The sequence below is a fragment of the Drosophila persimilis genome, unplaced genomic scaffold (genome assembly GCF_003286085.1).
Source record: "Drosophila persimilis strain 14011-0111.01,24,50 unplaced genomic scaffold, DperRS2 tig00000431-arrow-pilon, whole genome shotgun sequence".
NCBI lineage: Eukaryota > Metazoa > Arthropoda > Insecta > Diptera > Drosophilidae > Drosophila > Drosophila persimilis.
Genome location: NW_020825312.1, coordinates 581,321 through 607,752, shown reverse-complemented (window position 1 = coordinate 607,752; position 26,432 = coordinate 581,321). Strand labels below are relative to the sequence as shown.

The window sequence follows — 26,432 nt, the reverse complement described above, 5'->3', positions numbered from 1 at the left end:
AAAACCATTAGCAGGCAGTTTGCACAGCTTTTATCGCACAACCGCAACACACAGATAAAATGGCTGCATCGATGAGAGCGCTGCTGAAAGTGCGAGGTAAGAATCGAGAGATACAACTATTGCGAAACATGGTCAGTGGCCGCTGCAGAACCCCGCATAAATTATATAACTTCGATGGATTTATGGGGTTTGAAAAGGAAAGCAGACATAAGCCGTGTATTACAGGTAGCTGTAATCCCGAGACTAATTTGGATTAATCTGATTCAATTGGAATTAATAGACTGTCGTAATATGCCAGCGAAAACGACGTGGCTGGAGGCAAGAAGAAGCAGCAGCAGCTGCTGTTGAAGGTGCACTGTCTGGTGAGGGGGGTGGTAGGGGAGGTGCGACCGTTCAAGGTCCGCATGTGACCCATCGAACAAACAAAGTTGTAGCATAATTAAACACAGACACACACAAACCAGCACATCCACACAGCCACATCCATACCCAACTGATAACTGATAATGGAAATGTTTTTCCTTTTCTCCTGATTGACTCTGTCTCGCTCTTTCAGATGGCTTCGTGGCCGGCGTCCGCTGCAATTCGCAGTACAACAAGACGCGAGGCAACCTGAAGCTGACGGGCGACTCGAAGGTGATCTGCCAGGGCTTTACCGGCAAGCAGGGAACTTTCCACAGCCAGCAGGCTCTGGAATATGGCACCAAGCTCGTTGGCGGCATTTCCCCCAAGAAGGGCGGCACCCAGCATCTCGGTCTGCCCGTGTTCGCTTCGGTCGCTGAGGCCAAGAAGGCAACGGATCCACATGCCACTGTCATCTATGTGCCACCACCTGGCGCCGCGGCTGCCATTATCGAAGCTCTGGATGCTGAGATCCCACTCATTGTCTGCATCACGGAGGGTGTTCCACAGCATGACATGGTCAAGGTCAAGCATGCCCTGATTAGCCAGAGCAAATCCCGCCTGGTGGGACCCAACTGCCCCGGTATCATTGCGCCCGAACAGGTTCGTAGTGCCAGAGGCGCCCCAAAGAGATAACCCGTAATGGACACTGGTGCAAAGTTCAATCGATCGATTCGGACCGGTCCGGTCCCTATCCTCTGATTGTCATTGTTTATGCGGCTTATCTCTTTTCTTTCCTTTCCTTTCCTTTCCTTTCCGTCTGACGCATGAACCGGTTGGACTCTTCTTACGATACTCTCTGTCTCTCTCTTTTCGGTGTAGTGCAAGATTGGCATCATGCCGGGTCACATACACAAGCGCGGCAAAATCGGTGTTGTTTCTCGCTCGGGCACCTTGACCTACGAGGCCGTGCACCAGACCACAGAAGTGGGTCTCGGCCAGACCCTCTGCGTGGGCATTGGCGGTGATCCGTTCAACGGCACTGACTTTATCGACTGCCTGGAGGTCTTCCTCAAGGACCCCGACACCAAGGGCATCATTCTGATCGGTGAGATCGGTGGTGTGGCCGAGGAGAAGGCTGCCGACTATCTTACGGAGTTCAACACGGTAAGGAACGAGGTTTACGCACAAAATGAAGGATATTTTCAGATTTTTTGTGTAATCTTTAACAGGGTATCAAGGCCAAGCCTGTGGTCTCGTTCATTGCCGGCGTTTCGGCGCCACCCGGACGTCGTATGGGCCATGCCGGTGCCATCATCTCTGGCGGCAAGGGGGGCGCCAACGACAAGATCGCCGCCCTAGAGAAGGCTGGCGTCATTGTGACCAGGAGTCCAGCCAAAATGGGCCATGAGCTCTTCAAGGAGATGAAGCGATTGGAGCTAGTTTAGATAAGCCATTAAACAACATTAAATATTGAACAAATCGTATGACGAAAGCCAACGTACCAACAGTACGCACTCATCGGAAGAGAAGATCTATGAAATGAAGGATTATTACCAACTAAAATTAAGCAAAAAGATTTGTCTGCCCACCGCGGCGAGCCGTAACTAAAATGAATTGTGTCGAAATCGAAAAGAAGCATAAATAAATTATTATTGTAAAATTCCGCTTAAGTGCAGAAAATCCCGAAAGAAAAATATGTTGCGGCGCGAAATGTATTCCAAGAATTATGTTAACTACTGCCGTACCACCAACTTGAACTAAATACATCCATAAATAACTAAACTAAACTAAATATGTCGCACCAAAGTCAAAACTCTTGAAATCCAAAATTGTTCATAGCACTCTTGCACTCGAAAATTATGTTGCGAATTGCCTTATTTTGAAATGTTTTCTCGAAATATTAATGCGAATTGTATTTAAATGTATAATAAATATGCAAATTGTGTCGAAATACAGGAATAATGTGAATTCAACTAAATAATTTTAATCGTAAATCAAACTCTGGCGCACTCTGCATAGCAGAGTCTTCACAGAGGTTCTTTGTTAACAGTTTGCGCTAACATGTACTTTTCAGAAAACATTTTTTAGAAACGAATCAATACCGATGGGGAGATAGTTCATGTAATTACCAATAGATGGCGCTTACTCATGTAGACTAGTTGCTGGAACTAATGCTTATTTTAGACACAATCAAATAAATGCAAGTACTTAAAATTAACCAATCTTGTAGACGAATGTATCAGTCAATCGGACTAAGCTGTGTGTTTAGGGCTAAAAGTCCTAGCCAGCTTGTAATATTAAACCGAATATCAAAATCGAGGAATTTCCGATCATGGAGAGAGAACGATTAACCCATTAAAAACACACACGAATATTATGAAACTCGAAGAATTTTAGCGCAGTTCAGGTGAAAGATATCATTTTGGAATTTTTTGGAACTATAGGATGGGATAAATTTCGGTATATTTACGGTATATTTTGGAAATAAGACAGAATATTTCGGTATATTTCTGAGAGCCAGAGGTATTTCAGGGTCACTGCTTATACACCATGTCCAGCTCACACACCTTGCTTACTTTTATTGTGGTATTTTCATAGTATTTTCGGTTGTTTCCAGTGTTTCTTAAGACGTGTTATTGACTCACCTCTTTGTGCTAATCCAATCATGTAGAAATCGTGTAGAAATGCCACTTAGAGCCATGTCCCAGGCCACATCAAATACTAGTTAGCTAAGTGTTTAACTTTCAACCGAATATCAAAATGGAGGAATATGATGGAATGCATTCTTATCCATGAGCAGTATATTTGCGGTATATTTTGAAAATGAGACGGTATATTTCAGCACATTACAGAGTGTCGGACGGTATATTTTATCAATAACTCCGCGGTCACACCGTTTTTTGTGGAAAAACATACAGGGCCTCGAGTGAAAAGCAGCGCCAGCTGCTGCTACAAAGCACTAAACAAACTAAAAGGCCAGGCGCAAACACCGGACAGCCCCAGCCATTAACTGCAACAATATCCAGCAGCCCCCCTGTTCCAGTTTATCCGCACGGGCAGTGAAGTCAATCAATCAACAGAGTCGCCAGTCAACCAAAAGCAAACTTACAATGGCCAGCAGCAGAACTGAAAAAGGTGAGTTTTTCCAAGTAAAACAATAATTAGATAGCGAAAAACTATTCCAAGCAATAAATGCAATTTGTTTGTGCATTCTGCTGACTAATTTTGTGAGTTTAATGCGTAGAATCGCTGTCTTCCAGCGGATCGTCGCCGAGCGCCGGCTGCCGCTGCATTTTTTCTTTTTTTTGTTGCACCACAACATGGAGCCCGAAAGGCGCCACTTGGGGATGTGAGTGAGTTGAGGGCTGGAGCGGTCTCAAATTTCAGGCTTTTTAGTGGAAAAATCTGTTTGCTATATGATAGGACACTTTATCAAAAATGTGTACAAAATTTCGATGAAAAACGATTCCAGTGCCGATTAGAAAGAACAGAACCCACAAGTTTCGGTGACATATTATTTTGCAGCTCCCCGTCGCCGATGGTCGCGACATCTTCTGTAACACTCTTCTTCTTGTTAATGATGGGGCCTGCTGCGGGGCTTTATAGAAATGCTTTTGTTTGTGTTTAAAATAGATTCGAAATGGCTCTTTGGCCTGCGTCCGCCATTGTCGGCGTTTTTCGAGTGGGTTTTTATTGAAAATCTATTTTGCGAATCATCCGACCAGCCTGGCTATAGCCGCGGCCGCCGCCGCCAGATCGTACTCCTAGTCGCTCCCTCCTCCTAGCCTTTTCATTTACATTGGTGGCGTAGCGATCATGTCGTCAGTTGGGTCTCTCTCTCTCGTTCTCTCAATATGTCTTGGGGCCAACCCCACAACGAACCCTGGGCAAGGGTATGCCATTCATGTTCTGGCTAGAGTATCGCAGTAACTTCTGAAAAGGGAGAGAACAGTTCACGGAAAGGTTATGAGTTAGAGCGAGAGTACGTTTTTCAACTTCTTGTAAGCGGTGTATGAACTGCTTTACGTGAGAAATACTCTGCCATTATAGGGAAATTAAGCTTCTTAGGGGTTTCTGCAAGTTTATTCTATTGCAATAAGTGCTATGATGTTTCTCAGATTTCATCAGATTTTCAGAGATTTTTGAAATTGAATGCCCTTAAAGATGTTATTATGGTATTTCTAAAATGTTTGCCTTATTAGAGAACCCTGTTAATCCTATAAAATGAAACTATGGAACTTTCGAAAGAGTATACAGACGCTATTTTTTGATGAATGCACTGATCATGTGAAATCGGGATGAAATACGATCGTGAGATTCGTAATAGAGTTATTTGTGACAATCAGCCTATTTTTTTCACCGATAATCAATCAAACTTCGCAAGTTGTAATTTAGAATGTTTTTGCATATTTTGATCGATTTTCGACGGATATTTTGCTCTATTTACTGGTGTACACCATTAAATGAGACCGTAATGATGACGCTGATGATGATGATGATGATGGTGAAGATGATGAAGCTCTCGTCCTATAAACAAAATGTCGGTGTCTTGGTTTTCTTCTCGTTGTTTAGTTAGTAATTTTTGTGTTTTTTTCGCTCGGATTCGCTTCGTTCGTTCGATTCAGAGGTTTACACACACACACACACAATATTTTACTTAAAGAAAAATTTTTCATCCGAGAGAATGTTGTGTAGGAATTTGTGTAAATTAATTTATTGCCTTTGTTCATGCCATTTGCTATTTGTTGCTATTTTATTTAACAATTTCTAAAATACATTCTAGCATTTGGCATCCTCCTCTTCTTTTTTGTTGCATCTTATGAATAATCGTCTGTGATAAGAGCAGACGACACATCACATCACATCACATCACATAGCCATCGCATCGGTTACGCCAGTTTTCGTTTTGATTTGGCCCCCAAGCCCCAAGGCGTGTCCCGGTCTCACATCTGCCGCAGACAAAGTTGTGATGCCTATTCCGCCTATTCTATTCCGTCATGGGGAGACAGAGTGCTGTGTGGCAGGTTTCTTTGGGAACAAGGGCCCGACAGAGGCCGCCTAGAGGCCTCCTCCGTGCATATGCTTTTTGCATATTTCATAATTCCCGCAGGTGACTTTGGCTACGTGGCATGAATCTCCTCCTTCGCACAGGTCGCACAGGGCGTGGGCGTAGTCGTAGTCCTAGCCGTAGACAGTGTCCCAACAATCAAATGGCCCCAAATGCTGTATCCCCAGTGCCCCTTTGTGTATGCAACAAGAATTTTTCATATGCCAAATGAAAGATAGTGGCTGAGGAGGGGTGTTTCAGGGAGAGAGAGAGAGAGAGAGAGAGAGAGTGCGGAAAGTTGATGCTGTATTTATTTCAAATTTGTATTCTCCAGTTCCAATTGATGTTGCCATTTACAGGACATCTTCTCGTCTATTTCGGAAAACTTGTATGCTTGGGCTTAAGCTTGGGTTTTTCCTTCATTGAAAGATCCGGGAGGAATGGAAGTGTTGTCTCACCGACACAGTATGAGTATCAGAAATGAGAGTGAGATAGCTCTAGAGAACTGTGTCTGTATAAATACCTGGATCTATTCTGATGCCATCAATTTCGGGTAGCACACTCTTGTGGTGATTACGGAGATCGGGCTTCTTTCAAAGTATCTACAATTTTAAAGATATAGAAAAGAGATTTGGCATGAAATTATATGATTGTACAGTTATAATGATGAAAAGTTCTCATCTCCTTCGGAGAATTTCTCTAATTTTGAATGGGTTGTTGATTTCCACTTATAAGTCCGAGTATCGGGAAACTTAAAGATGGAAAACTTAGCTTTAACTTTCTTCCCCAATTACGTGCCCCTTTACAGGACATCATCCTAGTCTTGCCCTCCCTCTATCTGACTGTCTGCTTAGCTTAGCTTTTTATGCTCTTGTCTCTCAGTGAGTGAGTGAGTGAGTGTGTCGCAGGACTCGAAATGTTGCTCTCGGGCCTGGCCTTAAAAGTTTTCGCCATGTGTCAGCTGAAAAGCGGAAGGGAAAGGCGAGGGACGGAGGCGGAGGCGGAGGAGCCACAGACAAGCGCCAGCATGATTGCGGGGCCTCCCAGCAGGAGGACGACAGCCAAGAGACATCCATCAAAGCGGGGCATAATCAGGAGGCAGCAGGGTGTTGCAGGGACCTGTAAGGAGCCCCCAAATGAAGACTTCTCTTGTGGCGGGGGGGAGCCTCTTCTCCATGTCTCTCTCTTTCACTCTCTGTCTGTCTGACTCTTGTTGTTGTCTGGGTCAAGCGGTAGAGTGAAAGGATGTTATAGTCTTGTCCTTGCCTCACGTTTGTGCCAGTCTCTGTGCTTGTCTGTGCCGTGTGCCTCCTTAGCCTTAGCCAAGCGTTTATTGTTAACACCTTTCATGGCCGACGACGACGACACGGCATGTCCCAGCCTGTGCGACGGTGCAAATTAATTAAAGGGCCTCCCAATCCCTCCCCCGCCCCCCAGGAGGCGATGTCGTAAAGCATTTAGCATTTTAATTGCGCCATAAAACGTGCCCCCATCGCATGCGGAGGTGTGGGGGGATTCTATGGCAAGAGTTAACTGTTCTTTGGCATTTGTCGGCTAATTAGATTAGATTTGCTTGGGCATATAGCCCGCAAGGATTAACACTAAAGGATTTAATGACTGGCACTATTGGCTCATCATTCGCTCTCTTTCTATCGGTACGTGTGTGTAGCTATCTCCCTCTCTTTCTGTCTAAACAAACTGGGGCATCCATCCACTAGGCCACACCCACTGGTCATACTCCCCCCTAAAGGAGCCTACCTCCCCACCCGCCCCCTATTTTCGGGGCATGGATTGCAGTTGACTGCGGAAGTGACAGTTGATGCTGTTGCTGCAGCAGCAGCAGCAGCAGCAGCAGCCTTAGCGCTGGAGCAGCAGCACTTGGCCTCGAAATGCGTTGCGCTTTTAAGCTCACACGTGCGACAGCGACGCGACGGCGACAGCGGCAGCAGCAGCGGTGGCGGCAGCGGTGGCGGCAGCGGTGGCGGCAGCGGTGGCGGCAAGCTTAAGCTCTCCAAGCTCTGAGCTCTCTCTCCGCTGGGCTCTCCTTCGCTTCGTTTCGCTCTCTCCCGCTGAGAGCAATCTCTGCGTGTGTTGACCCAAATAGATGTCGTAATTGCAGGCAAAGGCGCGACATTTACGAATATGCAATTACATTAACCGTTACAGCGCTCGTGCTCGTGCTGCTGCTGCTCCCGAGAGAGACAGAAAGAGAGGCAGGGGGAGAGAGAGCGGAAAAACGTTAGCGGGAGAGGAGCAACAGTCTCGTGCTCTCTCGCGTGCAGCCTCTTGCCAAGAAACAACGGTACATTGCTACGTTTCGTCTCGTTTCGTTTCCATTTCGTTCCGCCTAGCTTTTGGGGAGGGGGTTGGCATTTTGCATAAATTATTTATTACGACGCATTTGAGGGTAAACGCATTCGCCCCAACCCCAGTCCTATCCCCAGCCCCCTCCCCCTCTGGAGAGGCCCAAAGGAGAGGAGAAAGACGATGATGCCCCAAAGGGGAGGGGGAGGGACAGACCGATGCCTAATCGATGCAAATTATTTTTTAATTTCAAGGGAGAGAGTTGTGTATAAGGAGGAGGAAATTGATAGTAGCATGAGGCATAGAAGGAGCTTCGAGGGAAGACGGAGAAGGAGGAGCACGGGGCACGGGGCAGAAAGAGCTTTAGGGGTAGAAGCAGTTTCAGCGCCAGAATGGTGCTGCAGCAGACAGCTACGGGTTCCTTCTGGAATCTAACCAAAAACCAAAACTTTGATTGAATTCGAATTCAAGGTCCCTTTCGACCATGTTTTCGCTTCTATTGCGTTGTTTGCCCAACAATTATGTTGCATACTTTGGGGTTGAAAGAGGTCTCTCAGATATCTGTGTGTGTGTGTGTGTGTGTTAGTAGTGGAATCTGGGGCATGCTTCACCTGACTCTATCTGAAAGTTTTTGAGATGCACTCGTGCGGCTTTTACCAAAGCCACTGAAAATGGGCGGAGGAGAACCTTTTATATAGCGAGGAGCGGAGGCAGAGAGATGAAGATTATTTCTGGGTTGTTATTATACTCGTATAAGCTGTAACAATGTCTGTCCTTTTGAAGGATCTGCATCCCCTCATCCCTTCCCCTCGTTCTGTTTTTCTCTACCCCGTCTTACTTTTCTTGTCACCGCTTTCTGCCTATATACTCTCTATACTCGAATTCATGTTCTCTGCTTTAATGTACGGAATTTCTAGAAGCTTCCCCCCCGCCCGGTCCATTCAAATGTTGAATGCATTTATCATTTATCATTTGAATATTAGAGTAGGAGACGTGGTAGAAGGGGGAATGGAATGAAGATAAAAAGAAGAGAAATAGACAGAAAGAGGAGCAGTGGAAGAGAGGGAAACTAGTTACAGTATGAACTGGGAAAAATAGTGATGGAGTAGGGAAAATAAAATAACTTGCATTTTCCAGTTAAAAATCCAATGCAATTTCAGTCTCCAAATTGACAGATATCCAAAGTGGATTACGAAAACGAACAGAAACGGAAGGGAGTTGGGCGGAGGGAAAAATATATATGTATGAGTACGTAGGGAGAGGGAAAAGCGGATATACAGAGGGATGGTAGGGGGACAGGATGATAGGACAGAGGGTGGTAGGGTTGAGAGGGGGAGAAATGGAGATTGCTTCAATTGATGGCCACTTTTTTGGTCAATTTGGCACTGATTTATGTTGGTAATTGAATTGGTGAGATTTTTATTGAGATACAGGGTATGAATGATGGCTTCAAATATGCGAATGGATGTAAAAAAGTCTGATTTTTTGATTGGTGGAATATAAAGTATGACAATATTTAAGTGAAACCATGTATTCGTTTTCGGGGTATCAAAGATAGCTTTTAAAATGGGAAATATTGAACTTGTTAGGGAAAAATTCATTCACAACCTTAAAGACTAAAGAATTATGGCTCTCAACTACGAAAAAGTATGATTCAATAAAAGTCCACTCAATTTGTAGGGGTATAGTCGATTGAAAAGTACTAAAATATGGAAGTATCTCAACCAATTTAAAAAACTACTGCCATATAACACATGAAAAGGTATCATCCAGTCATCAGGACTCTCTGTCTCTCACTCGTTTTCTTTTCTCTACATCGCAACTATTTTCCCATCGTTTGCTTGCAGCCTTTCACATAAGCAATTTGATTAAAAACGTTTTGAAGTACCAGAATTCGATTGCTGTGATGGAAAAATGTCACTCTCTTTTCGGTATTTAGATTCAATTAAAATTGAATTTTGATGATTCCCAGGTAAAGCATACAAATCTAGCCCATCCTCAATCCTCCTCAGCTTTAACAAAGTTTTATCCTGCTACCCCCACCCCCCTCCCCTTCCCCACCCGAAGGCATTCCTGTTCCCTGGCTCTCGGTGTGTTGTCTCTCTTTCGCACACGCATACAAGCGCATCCATGTCCAAGGTCTTATGTTGGCCTGCTTGGAAGCCAAAGAACGAACAGAGCAGGAGATAGAAGAGGAAACAAAGTGCGGAGTAAAACAAAGGAGAAGGACGAGGGGAAGGGGAAGGGGAAGGAGAAGGAGGATGGAACAACAAGAACAACTGCAGTTGGTATATACGCACCAGGAAGAAGGACAACCAGCAACAAGAGAATAACTAGGGGTAGAAGGGGGTAGTAGAAGAGCGGCCAAATGCCACCCCAATAAGCATTTTAGCTCTGGGCCATGGGACATTATCAAAACCGAACTCTAGCTGAGAGAGAGAGAGAGAGAGAGAGAGAGTGAGCGCCAGAGAGCGAGTGCGAGTGCGAGGGGAGACACAACCACACTGTACGCTTTAACCTGTTTTCCGCCAAAGCTTTTACGCACTCGCTCTCTCTCAGTTTTTTTGCCACCCTTTTCTACATATATGTAAGTGGAAAGCACAAAGGGGAGAGAGAGAGCAGCTCCCCGTTAAAGAGAGAGCGGAGCGTGCGATGCTTTTCTGTGGGACTTTCAGCATGCGATGCCCCAGTACCCAGTACCCAGTGCCCAGTATCCATTCGGTCGTGTTCCCATAATGTCTGCCAGCGGAGCGCAGTGCTTGTCGTCGTCGCAGTCGCAGCCGTCGTCAACGTTGTCATTGTCATCCGTACTACCAGAAGACCATCAGCAGCAGCAGCACCAGCACCAGCAGAAGCAGCAGCACAGATAGAAGAAGCGGAGCAGCAGCACCACCACAGAGATTCTATAGAAGAAGAGGAGCAGCAGCAGCAGCAGCAGCAGCAGCAGGCACACACGATAGAAGAAGCGGACTAGCAGCAGCAGCAGCAGCAGAAGGAGCTTAAAAATACATTTTCACAATGAAGCAAGAAGAGAACGGAGGCAAGGAAGCGGGGCAGCAGGCCCAAGAAATTAGTTTATGTGAAAAAATACAAAAATAACAAAAAGAGAGAGCGAGAAGGAAAGAGCACGAACCAAGCGAGATAGAGAGAGAGGCAAAGTGTTATGTGGGGGATTGGGGTGGTGGTCCGGTGGGGTGGGTAGAAAAGCTGATGGAAAATGGCACGCGCGAAGCAATAAATAAAGCAGAAAGAAATCGGAATTTGGAAACGGATTTTTAAAACGGCATCCAAATAAAGAAGATAAGAAACTGCAGACAGAACCCCAAAAGAACTATCGGGGGGAAACAAGAAAGAAAGAAAGACAAAAAACCCCCCAGTGCCGGGTAAAAAGTGTTTAAAAATATATACATACATACATATGTGTGTTTGCAAAAGAAAAGTGTACAAAAAGGGGAAAACGTTTACGAAAAATGTGCACAAAAAAAAGCTCAACAGAAAATGTGCACACAAAAAAAAGAGTAAAAAACTGCAACAAAAAAAAAGAAATGTTCGAAAAACAAAGCACAAAGGGAAAGGTGTTTGTGCACGCAAAAAATACAGTTGTTCCCTGATTTTTCAGTGGCTGTGTTCCCAAGGAATTTTCATTCGATTTTGAAGAAAATTTCTGTCGTTTTTTTCCACTTTTTTTTTGTGTGTGGATTCTTCTTTTTGGTGTATTATATTGTACATACACACAGTCACAGGCTGTGCTACACGCTTTCCACACACACACAATTGCAAACGAACGACGAAACGAACCAAGTCGTGTGTGCGCTCGGGATTGCTTTCGTTTCGTTTCGTTTCGTTTCGGCTCGCTTCGTGGATGAGGAGGAATCTTTCAATTCGGTGACGTTTTAAAAGACATTTAGAGGAGGTAGCGGAATGGATCTTTGGCGGAACATATCATCAGGCATGTCAACAAATTACAATAATTTCTCTCTCTTCTGCGGACGAAATGCACGCCCCATTTCGTCTATGTGGTTGTCTTTGCTGTTGGGGTTTTTTCAGTGCCTCATTTTTGTGGCCCATTCCATTTTTGCCATTGCATTTCCTGCCTTGCTCCGGAGCTTCCTAAAGTGCAGGAACGCGAGTGTGCTTTCTCCCACGCAAGCGCCCTAGAGCTTTTGCTCTCTCTCACTCTCTCTCCCGAGCTCTACTGTGTGTCGCTCTCTCTCTCTCTCTCTCTCTCTCTCTCTTGTGAGACACCCGCAACACATTTCCTAGTAGAACAGAGCTTTTACCGTGTGTGAGAGCAGCTGTAAACAGACGAAGGAAGGCCAGGCCAGGCCATCAACGTGCCACTTGCACTGGACTCCTCTTCCCTTGGCCCTCTTGCTCCTCTTCTAGTCCGACTCATGCTCTATCTTCTATCCCTGCTCCGCAGCTCCTCTCCAGAATGCATTTGCCTGACTTTTGTCCCAAATTTTGCTTTGGCAAACTTTGCCTTTGCCTCATTTTCCCTATTTTCCCCTCGGCAGACGAAGACGAAGGCATCGTCAGCTTCGTTTTGGTCGTGTGCCACACGTCGTATGAGTGTTTCTTTTTAAGGCGGCTACGTCATCTGTCACCTGCCTGTGCCTCTGCCTCTTCGGTTGGGCCTCGCCTCCTCTTCTCCAAATCTTATTCTTATTCCGCTGCTCTGCCATTCCACGCTTTTCGCTTTTTTCGCGGGTATTTCCCAGAATATGAGATTCAATGCGACTGACATGACATTCGCGAGTTGGCCAGGTGGAATAGTAGGCGTGTTTTGGGGGATTTGTGGGGGGTGCACTCAGACCTTCATTCATCTATAGGTTTTCCTTTCTTTTTTTTTTTTGTGCTTTTGCTAATATTTGTTGCGGATTTGGTGCTTGTTATTCCATTAAATACTCATCAAGAGGGCAAAAGAAAAAAGAAAACAAACGCAAAAGCAAAAGGGAAAATATTAAAAGGTTAACTAAGTGGATTTTTGTTAAAGGAAAGGTTAAAATAGTAAGAGCAGGCACAGAACTTCCTTTGTTCTTTGAAATAAAGCTGTTTAGAACGTTTTGAAATTTTTGTTGGCTCTGGAGAGGTTTAAAACTGCCTAACTTCGAATCTTGGTCTAAAGGATGAGACGTGTCTTGTCTTAAAAGGGCTCGTTCGAAAGAGTTCATACTTTATGGACCCTTTTTGATAGTTTTCATCTTTCCCAAAGATCTCCCTCCAAAGTTTTTTCTATGCAAATTCGCTTTTTGTTCATCGAATCTCTTGTCCTTACCCTCAAACACCGACTCAATCTATTTATGCAAAAGTCCGTTCAACTCGAAAGATAAGCATCAGAATCCCAGAAGATTTTTGGCTGTCCAGCAACCCTTTTGTTGGGAGAATGGGAACAAAATTAGCTACCTAAAAAGTGTAGCAATCAAAGATACATAATTACCAGCGAAATATGAACCAGAAACCAGTCCAGGGATAGGGCATATCCTTAAGGATACCCCACCACAAAAGAGAGAGCTGGTATCCACCCTTTTAATCATGCAAATCTTTCTGCCGAGGGCAATATTCGCATCAGGAAATATTCTCCCGCTCTCTCTCTCTCTCTCTCTGCAGTTTTGAATATCAAAATAAATCGTAAACAAGGTCATATTGCTTATTGGTGTGCGTATGGGTTTACACAATCTATCTCGCCCTCTCTTGGTGGCCACTCTTCATCTCTGTCTCTCTCTCCCGCTCTCTGTTGCTCTCTCTCTCGCTCTGTGTGTATCGCGTGCGCGTTTTACTCTCGTGGAAAAGCCCTCAACTTGTACTCAAACGGTTTCCTTCAAACTTACAGAAAGAATAAAAACGTGTGCCACAAACAACAAATCAAGGAAATCCTCACAAAACCTCAAGAACTCTATAAAGAACAACAACACCAAAAACAAATGCTGAAAAGCTAAACAACAAACAAGAAACAAAAAAAATTAAAGAAAAGGGAAATAAACAAAAGAAGAAGTAAAATCAACAGCAAAAACCAACAACAGAAAAAAGAGAAAGAAAAGCTTTAACTAAAATATTTTTAACTATACAATATACATACATACAAACAACATACATATATAGTATATAGTATATATATTATTTATAAATTAATTATAGAATATAGCCATTAAGTGTTTAGTGCATAAATTAATTTTTAAACAACAAATAATTGAGAAAATCGAATAGAAGTGCAAGAAGAGACCAAACCAAAACGCGCGTGAGTGGGCGAGCTTCTGATTTTCGGTGATATGGTGTAAATGTGATAAAAAAAAAAACAACAACAAAAAAAACAACGTTATAAAAACTAAAAACTTAAAGCAAATGAACAAGAATCCAATTTTAAATTCAATTAAAATCGAAACAAAAATCAACCTAAAAGAAATACGAAAAGTAGTGTTTTTATTTATTTTTTTCAAACAACACTTTTTGCTACGAAACTCCAAAGAACAATAACTATTTATCTACCTAATCGCAAAGCCTTGTCTCTTCAAAAATACTAAAGAGAGAAACCTAAACTAAGTCGCACAAAATTATCTAAAAGCAATTCTGAAAACTGAAGACTTTTTCGCAGTTCCGAAGTTTCTTCGTTTCTACTCTACTTTTTGTATGCAACAAAAAATATTCTATCAACTTCACTGCCGCAAAATCTTTTCGACAAATATGATTTTATTCGTATAAAAAAAATACTCGTACAAAAAGTAAGAACAAAAGCCATCTATGCATAAATTCTTCTGAGAAAAGACAAGAACTAACAAATCAAACGTGCGAGGGAGAAATCAGGAAGTGAAAGCAGGAGGAGAAAGGAGGAGGCGAAACCTGGAAACCAACTGTTTTGGGAGCTACATAAAAACCGTATAAACAAAATGCAATAGTCTAAAACACTCATTGAGGTAAAGGTCTAAAGGGTGTTTTTTTTTTAATAATATTTTTGTTTCTTTTTGTTTTTGGACTTCTCCGTAGTTTGCAAAGCTGCATTAAAAAATCAGCCAATTCTTACACTAAAGTAGATATTCTGTAAAGACTGGGATTCTAATAAAGTTAAGTTAGAAATTTCGAGTATCATTTGGAAATGGAATTCAATTAGAAAGGTTTCCAATAAAGTTGCTCAATAAACTTCTCGTTCGATTTTCTCTATGAGTATTCAATACCTCTATTCTTAATTTCAACTATTTATTAGCCCTATTTTTATATTTATGTAATAGAGCCTGTGTTCTAGAGCCATCTATTCATAAAATCATTTCTTGCGTTCGATCATCATTACGATTCAGTCAGATTCGAATCACTAAAAACCGAGTGAGAGCACTGCTGATTAATATCAGGAAGTTTCGTTCGTATGTCTCTGAAATGACTCCAAACATAACACGGAGTTCGTGTGCCTTCGGCCGTGTTTGGCTTTTGTGAGAAACATTCTCTTGCTCAATTTTGTTCAGTGTAAAGCAAAAATACTATACATATTTTAAGGCAAGGGGCGAAGCAAAAAAAACCAGCATTTGTGTGTTGCTTTCTCCTTCTCTCTACTAGAAAATTAAGTGGAGAGTGAGAGAGAAAAAAGCAAACTTTTCGGATCTGACACAGTAAAAATAAAAATGACGAGACCTGTTCGTTTAGTCCGTTCGAAGTTGTTAACGGACGAAACGAATACCGAATCCTACCGAATCGATTCGGTTGCCCGTTAATGCAGGGCTCTAATATGTACCTATCTGTTATTATACCTTCTTCGATTACCCAACTAACGCTAGCTTCTATTCTCTGTTCTTTGTAGTACACTTGACATAAACTGTGATTATGAGTTCCACAAAATCTCAAGTAGCCCTAGCTACGAATATTCCAACCAATATATCCTCTGCCGCTTCTGCCTCATCATCAGCGGCCGCTGCGGCCGCCGTTGTAGTTGTTGCCAGTGCGAGTGCCAGCAACGCTGCCGAAGTTGCCCCAAATACCCCTCAAACAGCAACAGGATTAGCAGCTGGAGGAGGAGCTGTAACAATCACAGGATCGGGATCAGGTTCAGGTTCAGGATCTGGATCTGGATCAGGTGCTCCATCTTCAGCAACGGCAGCCATCACCTCATCGTCGGTTGTGGCCACAGGCTCAACGGCAACAGCAAGTGCAACAAACAGCAACAACAACTGTGAAGATTCTCAAAGCGGAAACGGAAACGGCGGTGCTGCCAATTTGGGAAGACAAAATAGTTTTGGCAATCGACGAGTAAGTTTTTTTCACAGAAGAACAATTTTCAGAATCCCTGCTATCTGCTAAAAGGAATGCAGTCCGTTGTTTGCGTTGATCTATCCGCAAGTCAGTCTGATGCGTTGGGGCCAAGAGGAGTGCATACACATATAAGACTCGTAGATATCGCAATGGAATATATAGGTCAGGTCAGTCAGGTGTCAACTAATGTTGCATTCTCTCTCTGCTCTCTGCTCTCCACTCGCGACTCTGTGCTTTCTCTCTCTCTCTCTCTCTGTCTCTTTTGATGCAGATACATAAGTGCAGCAGCCATGAACTGAACTCTCGAGCAAAGGATACACGCCCAAAAAACGTCTATTAAAGTGGGTCAGGTCACTGGCAAAAATCTGAATGGAGAAAATGGGGGAGGGTACTATAGTGGGAGTGCAAATGCGACCCAGGGATTGGGGAACTAGGAGAGTGGGAGAGTGCAGTTGCGACAGGGATTGTCGGGGGGTGTCTGTGTTTTTGTGTGCATTACTCGGAATCGGTTATGCCTGGAAATTCCCCAATCGACCCCTACGGACGATGATAGTCCCAAAGAGTTGCAGCAATTGTTGGTAAACGTGTTTCTGATTGCTGGCTGCCTGCTGCCTGCTGCCTGGCCCTCCCCTCCACAATCCCAGACAGCTCTCTGCTCTTTCTGCCAACAAAGTTCAAGGTTTATGTGTGAGTGTGTGTGTGTGTGTGTGTTTTTGTGTTTGTGTGTTTATGGGGGTGGCAGTAGGTCTGTGGTTGCCTTAGTTAACTCCGCTCATGCAGGATTTATCGTCAATCATTGTTTATGTGCGCTCGGGCCGGCCACAAATTTTGGAGCTGCTACTGCTGCTCTGCTTCTCTGCTGCTGCGTGGTTCCCAAGGTCGATTTATTGATTTTTCCCACAAAAAAACATTAAAAGTTCTGTTCCTGGGATTCCGGGAAATCTGTTTTTGAATTCAAAGAATTTTGCCAGGGCAACAAAGTTTCTTCCTTCAAGATGAAAGCCTAACAGGACTCTTGGGGCTCTCTTGGCAGATGACAATTAAGGCTTGGGGGAAGGGAAGGGGCCTCAGGAAAGTAGTGATAATTAGGGGTTGGGGAATCATTGATTAATAGGGCTTGGGGATAACTCCCAAACCGTAGAGCTTCCTAAAGGACAGGCGGGACAGTGAGGGTTCTTGTGCTCTCCATTGAAGCGTTTCCCTATCAAGTGTTAATAAAGGACTTTACCACCAATTTCGAGTGACTTTCAGTGACTTCAACAACAACTGATTAATGATGTCAGTGTGATGTCGTCTGTCAGTCGTTAGATTTGTGGCTGGGTGGAAAATCAATGGAGAGGCAAACAAATAGTAAAAGAACGAAATTAATGGATGGATGGACTGACTTACTGACTGACTCATTGAGTGAACCTGAACGATGGCTGAATGACTGAATGCCTGACGCCTGGGCCTGACTCTCTCTGTCCTTCACGTGCCGCAAAAATGTCAAAAGGCAACCCAGAAAGGAGTAGTTTTCCGCCTCTAACCTTTTCCGTTTTCCAATGTATGCCATGGGGCGGCGACAGCTTGTGTTTTCACATTTGAATGAGCCAACAATTGCATCATGGAACATGGAACAGGGCTATGAACACAGGTTACTCCTTTCCCTTCAACTTTGGCATTCATTTTTGTAACTAATTTGAAACTAATTGCTACCCCTTACCTTACTCACACTCTTTTTATTTTACAGGGTAACATGAAGGGCAAACATCTCACACGCAGTCATGCCATGCGTGAGTCCACATCGCCTCCACGCACGCCAACGCCGAGAGCTGCCTCCGAGCCGCAACAACAGCAGCAGCAGTTCCAGGGGGAACCCAACGAGCACAACAACAACAATAATAACAATAACAACAACACCAATAATAATAACAGCAACAGCAAAGCACAATCATCCGGAATTCGGGGTAATTCCCCGCTAATGGAGACACCTGCCGTGATTGTCACTAGTCAGCAACAGCAGCCACAGCAACAGCAACAGCAGCAACAGACGCCGCCAAAGCCGCCACAGAACATGCCACTCAGCAATGAGGCAGAGTTCCCAAAGTTGTCGCCTCCGAAGAAATCTGGCGGAGGACAGCACAATCGCACCAACAGCAATGGCAGTGGCATGGAGTACACCAATAATAATAATAACAACAATAACAAGAAATTCGTAGTGGATTTGAAGGCCAATGGGCTGGACAACAACAAGCATCACAGCAACAGCAACAACAGCGCCGCAGCGAATGTCATCTACAATTCGGGAATGAACTACAAGGCGGCTGATCGCCACGAGCGCCACGAACGCCATGAGATGTCCAGCCAGAATAGTAATCTCAGCAATAACCATGACGAGGAGAACTACCACTACGAGGGTCCGAGAGGCGGAGGCGGTGGCGGTGGCAAGAAGCATCGCGCCAATACCAATTCGAAGGGAAACAAGCCCCGCTTGAAGAACATTGGTGGCAGTTCGTCCGGCAGCATTGATGGGGGAGGAGAACGCGAACGCGGTTTCGGTGGTGGTGCCAATGGAGGAGGCGGTGGCGGTGGCGGCGGCGGCGGTGGTGGCGGCATGCCCAACAATTGCAATTCAAACAATTCGAGCAACAACACATCGGGCTTCATATCGCGCGGTAAGTGGCATCTCTTGCGGCATCGAAACTGTGGCCCATCATCCGGCTCATGTCACTCACTGATTCTAGTCTTTCATCAATCAGAGAACTCGAGCGAGCACTACACCGACTTTGGCGGCACCGATCTGCTGATGTTCTTTCGCGATACGCTCAATAAGAATCCCAAGGATCGCAATATACTCTTGAAAATCGAGAAAGATCTTATCGATTTCATACAGGATAATGGGTTAGTGTGCCACTTAGATGTGCCATCCAGTTTTCATTAATGTCTCTCTATTGTTTTGTAGACACGATTGTGAGTTCCGTTTTCCACCAGCTTCCTCGTACAATCGTATGCTGATCCATCGCACGGCCGCGTTTTTCGGGATGGAGCACAATGTAGATACGGAGACACAGCAGTGCGTGATTGTGGCTGCCACAAAGGGTACACGCATACCCGAGGTAGGGCTCTAACTTCGATCCTATTCAAAATGTATATGAACTCTAGTGGGATGTGTTTGTTCAATTTGTTCGACGCAGATCCGCTTCCAATCGCTAGTGCGCGATGATGTACGCAAGTCAATTCTCAAGCGGGACACGCACAGCTTCGATGAGGTACGCCAGTCGCCGTATCTCTGTCCCGAGCGTGTGATGCTCGACCGGAAGGCCAAGAGCTTTGAGGAGCGCGAGGAGGATTATGATCGGGCGCGTAGTCGCATCTTCAGTCGCACCGGCACTCAGGACTATGGCGATGAGGATTGCTATGGCGGATGGGAGCAGCAGCAGCAGCAGCAGAAGCAGTCACAACCACCGCGGCCCAAGCGGCCCAATGGAAAGATGCTGCAAATGCAGAATGTACGATGCGATAGCTATATTTGAAGTATCCCCTAAACTAAGAACAATTCCATTCCCTAGTCGACGGAATCACGTGATGGCATGCGTTCTGGCGGGGCAGTGCCCAAGTCCCATAACTTTGGCAACTATGGTGGACCGCCCAGTGCTGGTGGTCCAGGAGGCAATGGCGGTGGCAACTCTTTGCCGCGCGGCGACTCCAGCAACTCGATCAAAAGCGGACGCGGGGGCTTTGCCAAGCAGGACTCGACCGGCAGCAACAGCACTGCCTGGCGGCTGTCTCCTTCCAGCAGTGGGTGAGTAGTACTTGCAGCAGCATACCTTTCTGGCCGATTCCACATCCTCATGCCCAACCAATCCAATCGCTCTCGCTCCATTTCTTAAATTATATATGACCGTAAAACCGAAAACCGAAACCGTACATTTTTGTGTGCCAAAATCCCCCGCGACAAAACGATCACAAACTGAAACGAAACAAAAACGAAACATTTAAAACCAAAAATTCCTACCCCCCTCCAACCAACTCCAGCTACAAGACACGCACCCAGTCGGTGCGCTCCGATTCCGTCACGCCCTCGCCCACCGGCTACGGCAGCGACCGGCAGACACCGGAGCTCAGTCAGCCGCTCCCGAATCGCATGGGAATGGGATTGGGATTAGGATTGGTAGGGGGTGGCGGCGGAGGCTCCTCTTCGTACCAGCAGCAGGCAGCAGCAGCAGCAGCATCCACAACAGCAGCATCGTCTTCGTCCTCATCCTCGTCGGCGTCATCGGCGTCCAATTGCTCAGGGACATCATCGGGACTGGTGTGGGCCGTCACAGACATTTCGAATGTGCCAATTGGCAGCCTCCTCATTGATCCGCAAACCCTCCAACCAATTGTCAATGCAGACGGGTAATTTACAAAAACTAAACCACAAAAAATACGAAAAAAATTTTAACCACACAAACAACTAGAAATAAATTCAAAGTTCGCTGCAAAATTTTAAGCCTATTTATTTCCAATAAAACAACAAACAATTATCGCAATGCTTTTGGTCCTTATACGTTATATTACGTTATGCGTTATACGTTTACGTTACGTTTTGTTCTAGTTTTATTTCGATTTCGACACTAATCCTAACAGAAGAACATAACAAAGCGACAGACAGGCGGCTTAGTGCCAGAGTTGGTAGATTAATTATAGGTATATATTCGAAGTATTGTATCGAAAGACGAAGGAGTGTTTGTATCTACATTAAATCTACCTAATATTGTGTCCTCAAAGAATGCCAAAGATTTAAGATATGTTTTGTTTGTGAAATATTTATATTCAAATAGCTTTCAGGCTCAATATTCAAATCCAATAATCGAATCAGTAATCATAGAGATACATAATGCTTATTTAGAAACTGATTACCGGGTATCTTGATGTCGAGGCACGTGTCCTCTCGGCGACTCTTGTTGTCGAGTATCAGCAATACCCGCTAGTCGGTTTTACTTTTTATATTAATTTCTATAAAAAAAAGGTCATTAGTTGTTTTTTTTTTGTTATATCTTTGCACATATTTTGTTGAAATGTTTGTTCAGGATATACATGAGGATATATAATCAACAAAACCACCTTGCATATTCGCTTCAAGAACTCGCAAATGTTTAGCCATTTTAGTAAAACCATATAGAGTATTCCTAATATTTATATATACATTTATATATATATATATATATATTTATATAAACGTTTGTTTTTTCATACTATATGCAATACTATTAACGTGTGAAATATGCTATTATAACTAGCTTTTATTTGTTCTGTGACGACTTGTTGATGTTGTTTTTGTAAATTATCTGCCTAAAACTCGAAAACTACTCGATAAATTAATCGAAAACCGACACCAAATGCAAAACACCAACTGCTATCGAATATAATTATTCGTGTCACCCTCTCTTAATCTCAATCTCAATCTCTATCGCTATTCTCGCTCTCACGATCATCGCTCCACACCACAAAAACACCAAATTCACTCTCTTCACATACCACAGGGCGCTCTCTTCCACTTCCACTCCAGAGAACTCCACTCTTCACCCTCCCACTCTCCATATTGTCAGATCACATCCCATCACATCATTCAGTGATGCAATGATTGATAGAATGAATGGAATGATGTGTGTACTGTACCAGTGTCTGCCAGTGTTGCCACTTGTCTTAAACTAATTGTTGTTCGTTCAAATTGCAACCAAAATATGCCATTCTGTTGATGTTGTGTTTTTTTTCGATTTAAAATACTTTACAAAATATTAAGTGTCTGTCGCTGTCGCTGCCGCTGCCGTATCGTCGTGCTAACACACACATCCACACCCACACCCACACCTACACCTATATACACTCACACAAACACTTCAAAAACTGTGGCAAACCTGTCAGCAGACCGCTTGAGCTGACTGTACTTTCCTTTTATACTTTATACTTGGTTGTTTCTTTTTTGTATATTGTCTATTCGAACGTTGCATGTCGCCGAGCGAGAAAAACCAAATGACACTGAACCCCAATTTATTGAAACGTCAGCTTGCAGATCTCTAATGTTTCGTTCTGATTTTGCAGTTCCATCTACCACTACGACCCGTCCAATTTGCCGCCCAATCAGGCGCTCCAACATGCGGGCAACCAGTACCAGTCGGTCAACAACAACTCCGGCAGCTACTCCAACTATCGCAGGTCGTCGCCACACCAGCCTCAGCCACCCCAACAGCAGCAGCAGCAGCATCACCAGCAGCCGCCACAGCAACAGTTGCAGCAGCAACAGCCACCTCCACAGCAGCAGCAGCAGGTGTATGCCACAAATGAGCTGTCCTGCAGCTCCACAGAGAGCTACGCCGAGGAGGTTCAGTCGCCGGGTATGGAATGCTCCGAGGGTTACGAATCTGGTTACATGGTCAGCGAACAGCAGCCGCTGCCACAGCAGCAGCAGCAGCAACAGCAACAGCTCCCAGTGCAGCCGCAACAGCAGTCGCTTCCACAGCAGCAACAGCAAATCCCACAGCAGCCGCTGGTGCCACAACAGCCGGTGCTCGCACAGCAGCAGCCACAGCAGCAACAGCCGACGATCCCACAGCAACTGCCACAACAGCAGATACCACTGCTGCCACAGCAGCTTCCGCAGCAACAGCAACAACAACAACTGCCCAGCAATGACGTCGTCAGCATCAAGCCGGGCGACGATTGTGATAGCAGCCTGGCCAGTGCCACGGCCTGCCTGAGCATTACGACCTCGACCTCCACCAAGAACTACGATCGAATTGAGGTGCAAAAGTACAAGAATCAGGCCACCAGTCCCAATATACCGGCCTGCTGTGCCGCCGTCGAGAAGGAAATGGAGGCAGCCGCCATCGAGGAGGAGGAGCCGGATGAGCCGCTGCCGGCACCATCCACCTCTGCATCGTCCACGTCGTCCTCGGGCACTGCCGAGATGCCGCCCAGCAGCAGTCAGACACCGCTGCCAGTCGTCGTTGCCGCGCAGATAAACTGCGATGTCCAGTCTGTGTCGCCCAGCTCGACGCCCTACAGCCAGTGCGAGGCTAAGACCGTCAGTCATTTGCAGTGCATCAGTCAGGGCGTGGCCGTCGAGGAGCCAAAGACCACCTGGACGTACACGCAGAGCTACCAGGCGCCAGATGGCTCCACGGTCTTTCACACCACAACCACCCCGAACGGGGCGACTCCTTACTGCGCCACCACATATCAGCAGGGGGTAAGCATGCCATTTTCTGTCTCTGTCTCAATTTCTGCTAAAGCTAATCCTTCTCTCTTTCACAGCCCGACGGCAACATCTATGCGGTGCCCCAGGGTATGGTGTATGCCGCCTATCCGCAACCGGGTGTGACCAGCGCCGGTGCCGGCTCCCAGCCGCTCTTCCAACTCACGACGAGCACCCATCCGCCCGGACAAACGCTGTTCGCCTCGCCGGAGGCCGGCGGTGAGCTGTCCGGCGGCACCTACATGATACCTGTCTTCGATCCGGCCCAGCAGCAACGCGAAGGTCTCATCCAGGCCCAGGCCATCTACCAGGCGGGACCGGGTGGACCGGCCACCGCAGTGATGCCAATGCCCGCCGCAGCGGCCTATCCGGGAGCACAGTTTGCGGCCGCAGGTCCCAGCGGGGCTCCCATCTACCAGGCGCCGCTGATCTACTCCAGCGAACCGGGTGGCCCGCAGCTGCAGCAGCTGCCGATGGCCTCGTATCCGTTCCAATACTCCTACCCGTACTACCACCCGATACCCTACTACGTGCCGCAGCAAGCGGTGGCTACCGCGCCAATGGTGGCTACTGCCCAGCCGCCAGGCGGACAGGGAGCCCCAACCCAGGCACTGCCGGGCCAGAGTCAGCCGGGGCATGCGACTGCCTTAGCGGCTGGACCGCCCACGGTGTCAGCAGCCCAGCAGCACCACCACCACCAACAGCAGCAGGCCGGCAACGGGGGACAAGTGGTGACCCCGTCCTACATGACTGGCGGCGGAGGAGGAGGGGGCGGTGGTGGAGGTGCCCGGGTGAAGCGCACGCCCGGTGGCGGCTCCATTCACTACAATCCCAGCTACCCGCCGACGTCAGTGGGTCACGCCAGTGCGGCCCATCATCCGGGTCCGGGCGCAACACAGATCATCGCTGCTCCCTCTGGAGGCACCACAACATATCATGCGCTCCCGACGCTGACCCTGGCTCATGGCGGAGCGGCGGGCAGTCAAGATCTCAATGCCGCTGCCGCAGCGGCCGCGGCTGGCGCCCATTGCTACATTCTGCCAGCGCAGCACGCCACGGCCCCGATCCCAACGAACATCTACCCCTATGCGGCGGCAGCAGCAGCTGTCGGCCAGGCGGGATCTCAGCCAGGAGCACAGTTGGTGCAGCAGCAGCAGCAGTCACTGTCCCAATCCCAGTCGGCTCCGCATCACACACTGATCACGGCGGGTCCCTTCTATCCGGCGGGAGCGGGCTCCGTGGATCCGGGAGCCTCACAGTCGGCTCCGAGTACGCCCGCTGCCCCAGGTCGTCAGGCGCCGTTGTTCAGCACTCCGCCAGCTCCGAATAACAGCAGCACTGGCAGCAGCAGCGGCGGCGCAGGAGGAGGCGGCGGCGGCGGTGGTGGCTACCACAGCAACAGTTCCACGCCGCACTACTACCAGAGCAGCAACGAGGGTGGCTATTCCACGTCCTATGAGAAGCGCAACAACAACGGGGGCGGCTCGTCCGGTCCCCCGCGCAAGCCGTACCATCCGGGCGGCTACAATCCTCGGCATTCGGTGCCACTAAGCGGTATTCCGTCGGGCGCTAAGACTCCGCTGCTGAACTCAAACAACGAGCCTACGCCCCGTGCCTCGCCCAGCATCAGCCTGGGCGGTGGAGGAGGAGGCGCTGGTGGACCCCTTTCCTCGTCAGCCCCGCCCTACCACCATCGCGGACCGCCGCCGCATGTGATGAACAAGCGCGAGGGCAAGCCCAATCAGCTGCCTCTCATCAGTGGACCACCGCCCAGCTACGCCCCGCCCTCGAACCCGGGCGGCAGCGGAGGGGGCTCTAGCTACGAGTCCAAGCCGCCCGTGCGACTCAATGCGGCAGCCGCCAGCTTCCGTAGCCAAAAGTCCATAAACACGGACTACCGGCGCAGCGTCTCGCAGAGGAATTCGCCCAGCGCCAATGGCGGAGGAGGAGGAGGTGGCGGGGGCAATGGCAGCCACGAGAGCAGCAACAATTCGCCGAACAGTATTGTCAGCAGCAACAACAACAGTGCCGCCAACACCCCGAATGCCGCTCCAGCTTCCACGCTGGTCAGCCATACCGGCGGCTATGTCGTCCTCGATCAGGCCACGGGCGCTGCCATGAACGCCTCACCACCCTCGATCTACATGGGAGGTGGCGGCGGCGGCGGTGGCTCGAATGGCGGCGGCAACAATGCTGGCGCCGGCGGACCACGCGCCTCGCACATTCCAGCTCAGCTGCATCACAGTGCCGCCGCCGCAGCAGCAGCCGGAGCAGCCGGGCAACAGGCCACAGCGGCGGTGCTGAGTGCCGCCCTCGGTGGATTCAATCCGAATGGGGCGTCGGGCGTGTACTTCAAGTATGGCCAGACGTACTTTGCACATGTAAGTGGGATTAATCTGCCTTTAAAACGGATTCACCATATATATTTTAATGATTCTCTTGCAGCCATCGGTGGCCTTGCCCAACAGCCGACGCTCGCCGTCTAACGACATCAGGCCGCAGATGGCGCAGATGGCCGGCATGTATCCCACAATGATGATACAAGGTGAGTTGTCTTTGGCAGTCGCAGAAGATCTTCCAGCTAATGTCCCGTTCTCCCTGCAGCACGTCATCCTAGCCGTCATCCGAATCCCAACTACAAAGGTTCGCGTCCTCGGTAAAGCCATCCACCGGAAGGATGCCCACAAAAAACCCCAGATAAAAAGCAGATAAAGCGAAACAAAAACTACATACACATAACGGCATACCTAAGATAAAGATAAATAGCAACCTAATCTAGTGGAACATAAAGTAGATGACAAAAAGAAAAAGGGAGTGAAATGGAAAAGAAAAAGGAACAGAGCGCAAGCGAAAGCGAGGAGAGCAAAAGGCGATCGCCAGAGATCTGTGGCAGAGAAGGAGATCCGAAACAGAGAGCGATAGCAGATAGTTGTGGGGCAAATAAGAGTATTGGTAGCAGTTGGAAACAGCGAGCGCTGGGCAGGGACTTATAACTGAAGAATCAGAGTCAGCAAATCAAACCAGGCCACAACACACACCACAATCTACACAGAATCTTCCGCAGAAATAGAAACAGAAACAAAAATGGGAAAAAAAACCAACATAGCATATAGCATATAGCCTCCATATATATATATATATATATGTATATATATAGGAGGAGTATTGTACGCAAGCAACAGATGAAAGGATAGCCGATAACCGAAAGATGAGAAATATGAATGCTGTATATTTTGTGCCATTATAAAATAGTATTTAATAAACTACTAACGAGTACCCGGAAAA

At 46.8% G+C, this 26,432-nt stretch overlaps 2 protein-coding genes across 5 annotated transcripts; both read left to right on the top strand.

Moving 5' to 3' along the window:
* LOC6595855 (succinate--CoA ligase [ADP/GDP-forming] subunit alpha, mitochondrial) lies at positions 1 to 2,132 on the top strand. Its single transcript, XM_026989415.1, has 4 exons — positions 1 to 96; positions 557 to 1,005; positions 1,225 to 1,509; positions 1,575 to 2,132. The coding sequence occupies exons 1-4, from the start codon at positions 60 to 62 to the stop codon at positions 1,788 to 1,790; spliced, it is 987 nt and encodes a 328-aa protein (XP_026845216.1). The 5' UTR covers positions 1 to 59; the 3' UTR covers positions 1,791 to 2,132.
* A 1,135-nt stretch (positions 2,133 to 3,267) lies between these two features.
* Positions 3,268 to 26,432, top strand: LOC6595857 (protein encore). Of its 4 annotated transcripts, none has more exons than XM_026989914.1 (12): positions 3,268 to 3,480; positions 15,480 to 15,925; positions 17,658 to 18,582; positions 18,667 to 18,808; positions 18,870 to 19,023; positions 19,102 to 19,416; positions 19,477 to 19,709; positions 19,943 to 20,308; positions 21,995 to 23,141; positions 23,207 to 25,528; positions 25,593 to 25,692; positions 25,752 to 26,432. In XM_026989914.1, the coding sequence occupies exons 2-12, from the start codon at positions 15,503 to 15,505 to the stop codon at positions 25,805 to 25,807; spliced, it is 6,183 nt and encodes a 2,060-aa protein (XP_026845715.1). In that variant the 5' UTR covers positions 3,268 to 3,480; positions 15,480 to 15,502; the 3' UTR covers positions 25,808 to 26,432. The 4 variants fall into 4 exon arrangements, with proteins under 4 accessions (XP_026845715.1, XP_026845714.1, XP_026845717.1 ...); XM_026989913.1 differs by having other exon boundaries at positions 18,652 to 18,808; XM_026989916.1 differs by lacking the exon at positions 19,943 to 20,308 and having other exon boundaries at positions 3,269 to 3,480.

Coding starts and splice junctions, on each gene's coding strand:
- LOC6595855 (XM_026989415.1), top strand. CDS start 60: ATGGCTGCATCGATGAGAGCGCTGCTGAAAGTGCGAG. Junction 1,006..1,224: donor GTATCATTGCGCCCGAACAG/GTTCGTAGTGCC, acceptor TTTTCGGTGTAG/TGCAAGATTGGCATCATGCC. Junction 1,510..1,574: donor ATCTTACGGAGTTCAACACG/GTAAGGAACGAG, acceptor AATCTTTAACAG/GGTATCAAGGCCAAGCCTGT.
- LOC6595857 (XM_026989913.1), top strand. CDS start 15,503: ATGAGTTCCACAAAATCTCAAGTAGCCCTAGCTACGAATATTCCAACC. Junction 19,024..19,101: donor AGGGTACACGCATACCCGAG/GTAGGGCTCTAA, acceptor TGTTCGACGCAG/ATCCGCTTCCAATCGCTAGT. Junction 19,417..19,476: donor AGATGCTGCAAATGCAGAAT/GTACGATGCGAT, acceptor TCCATTCCCTAG/TCGACGGAATCACGTGATGG.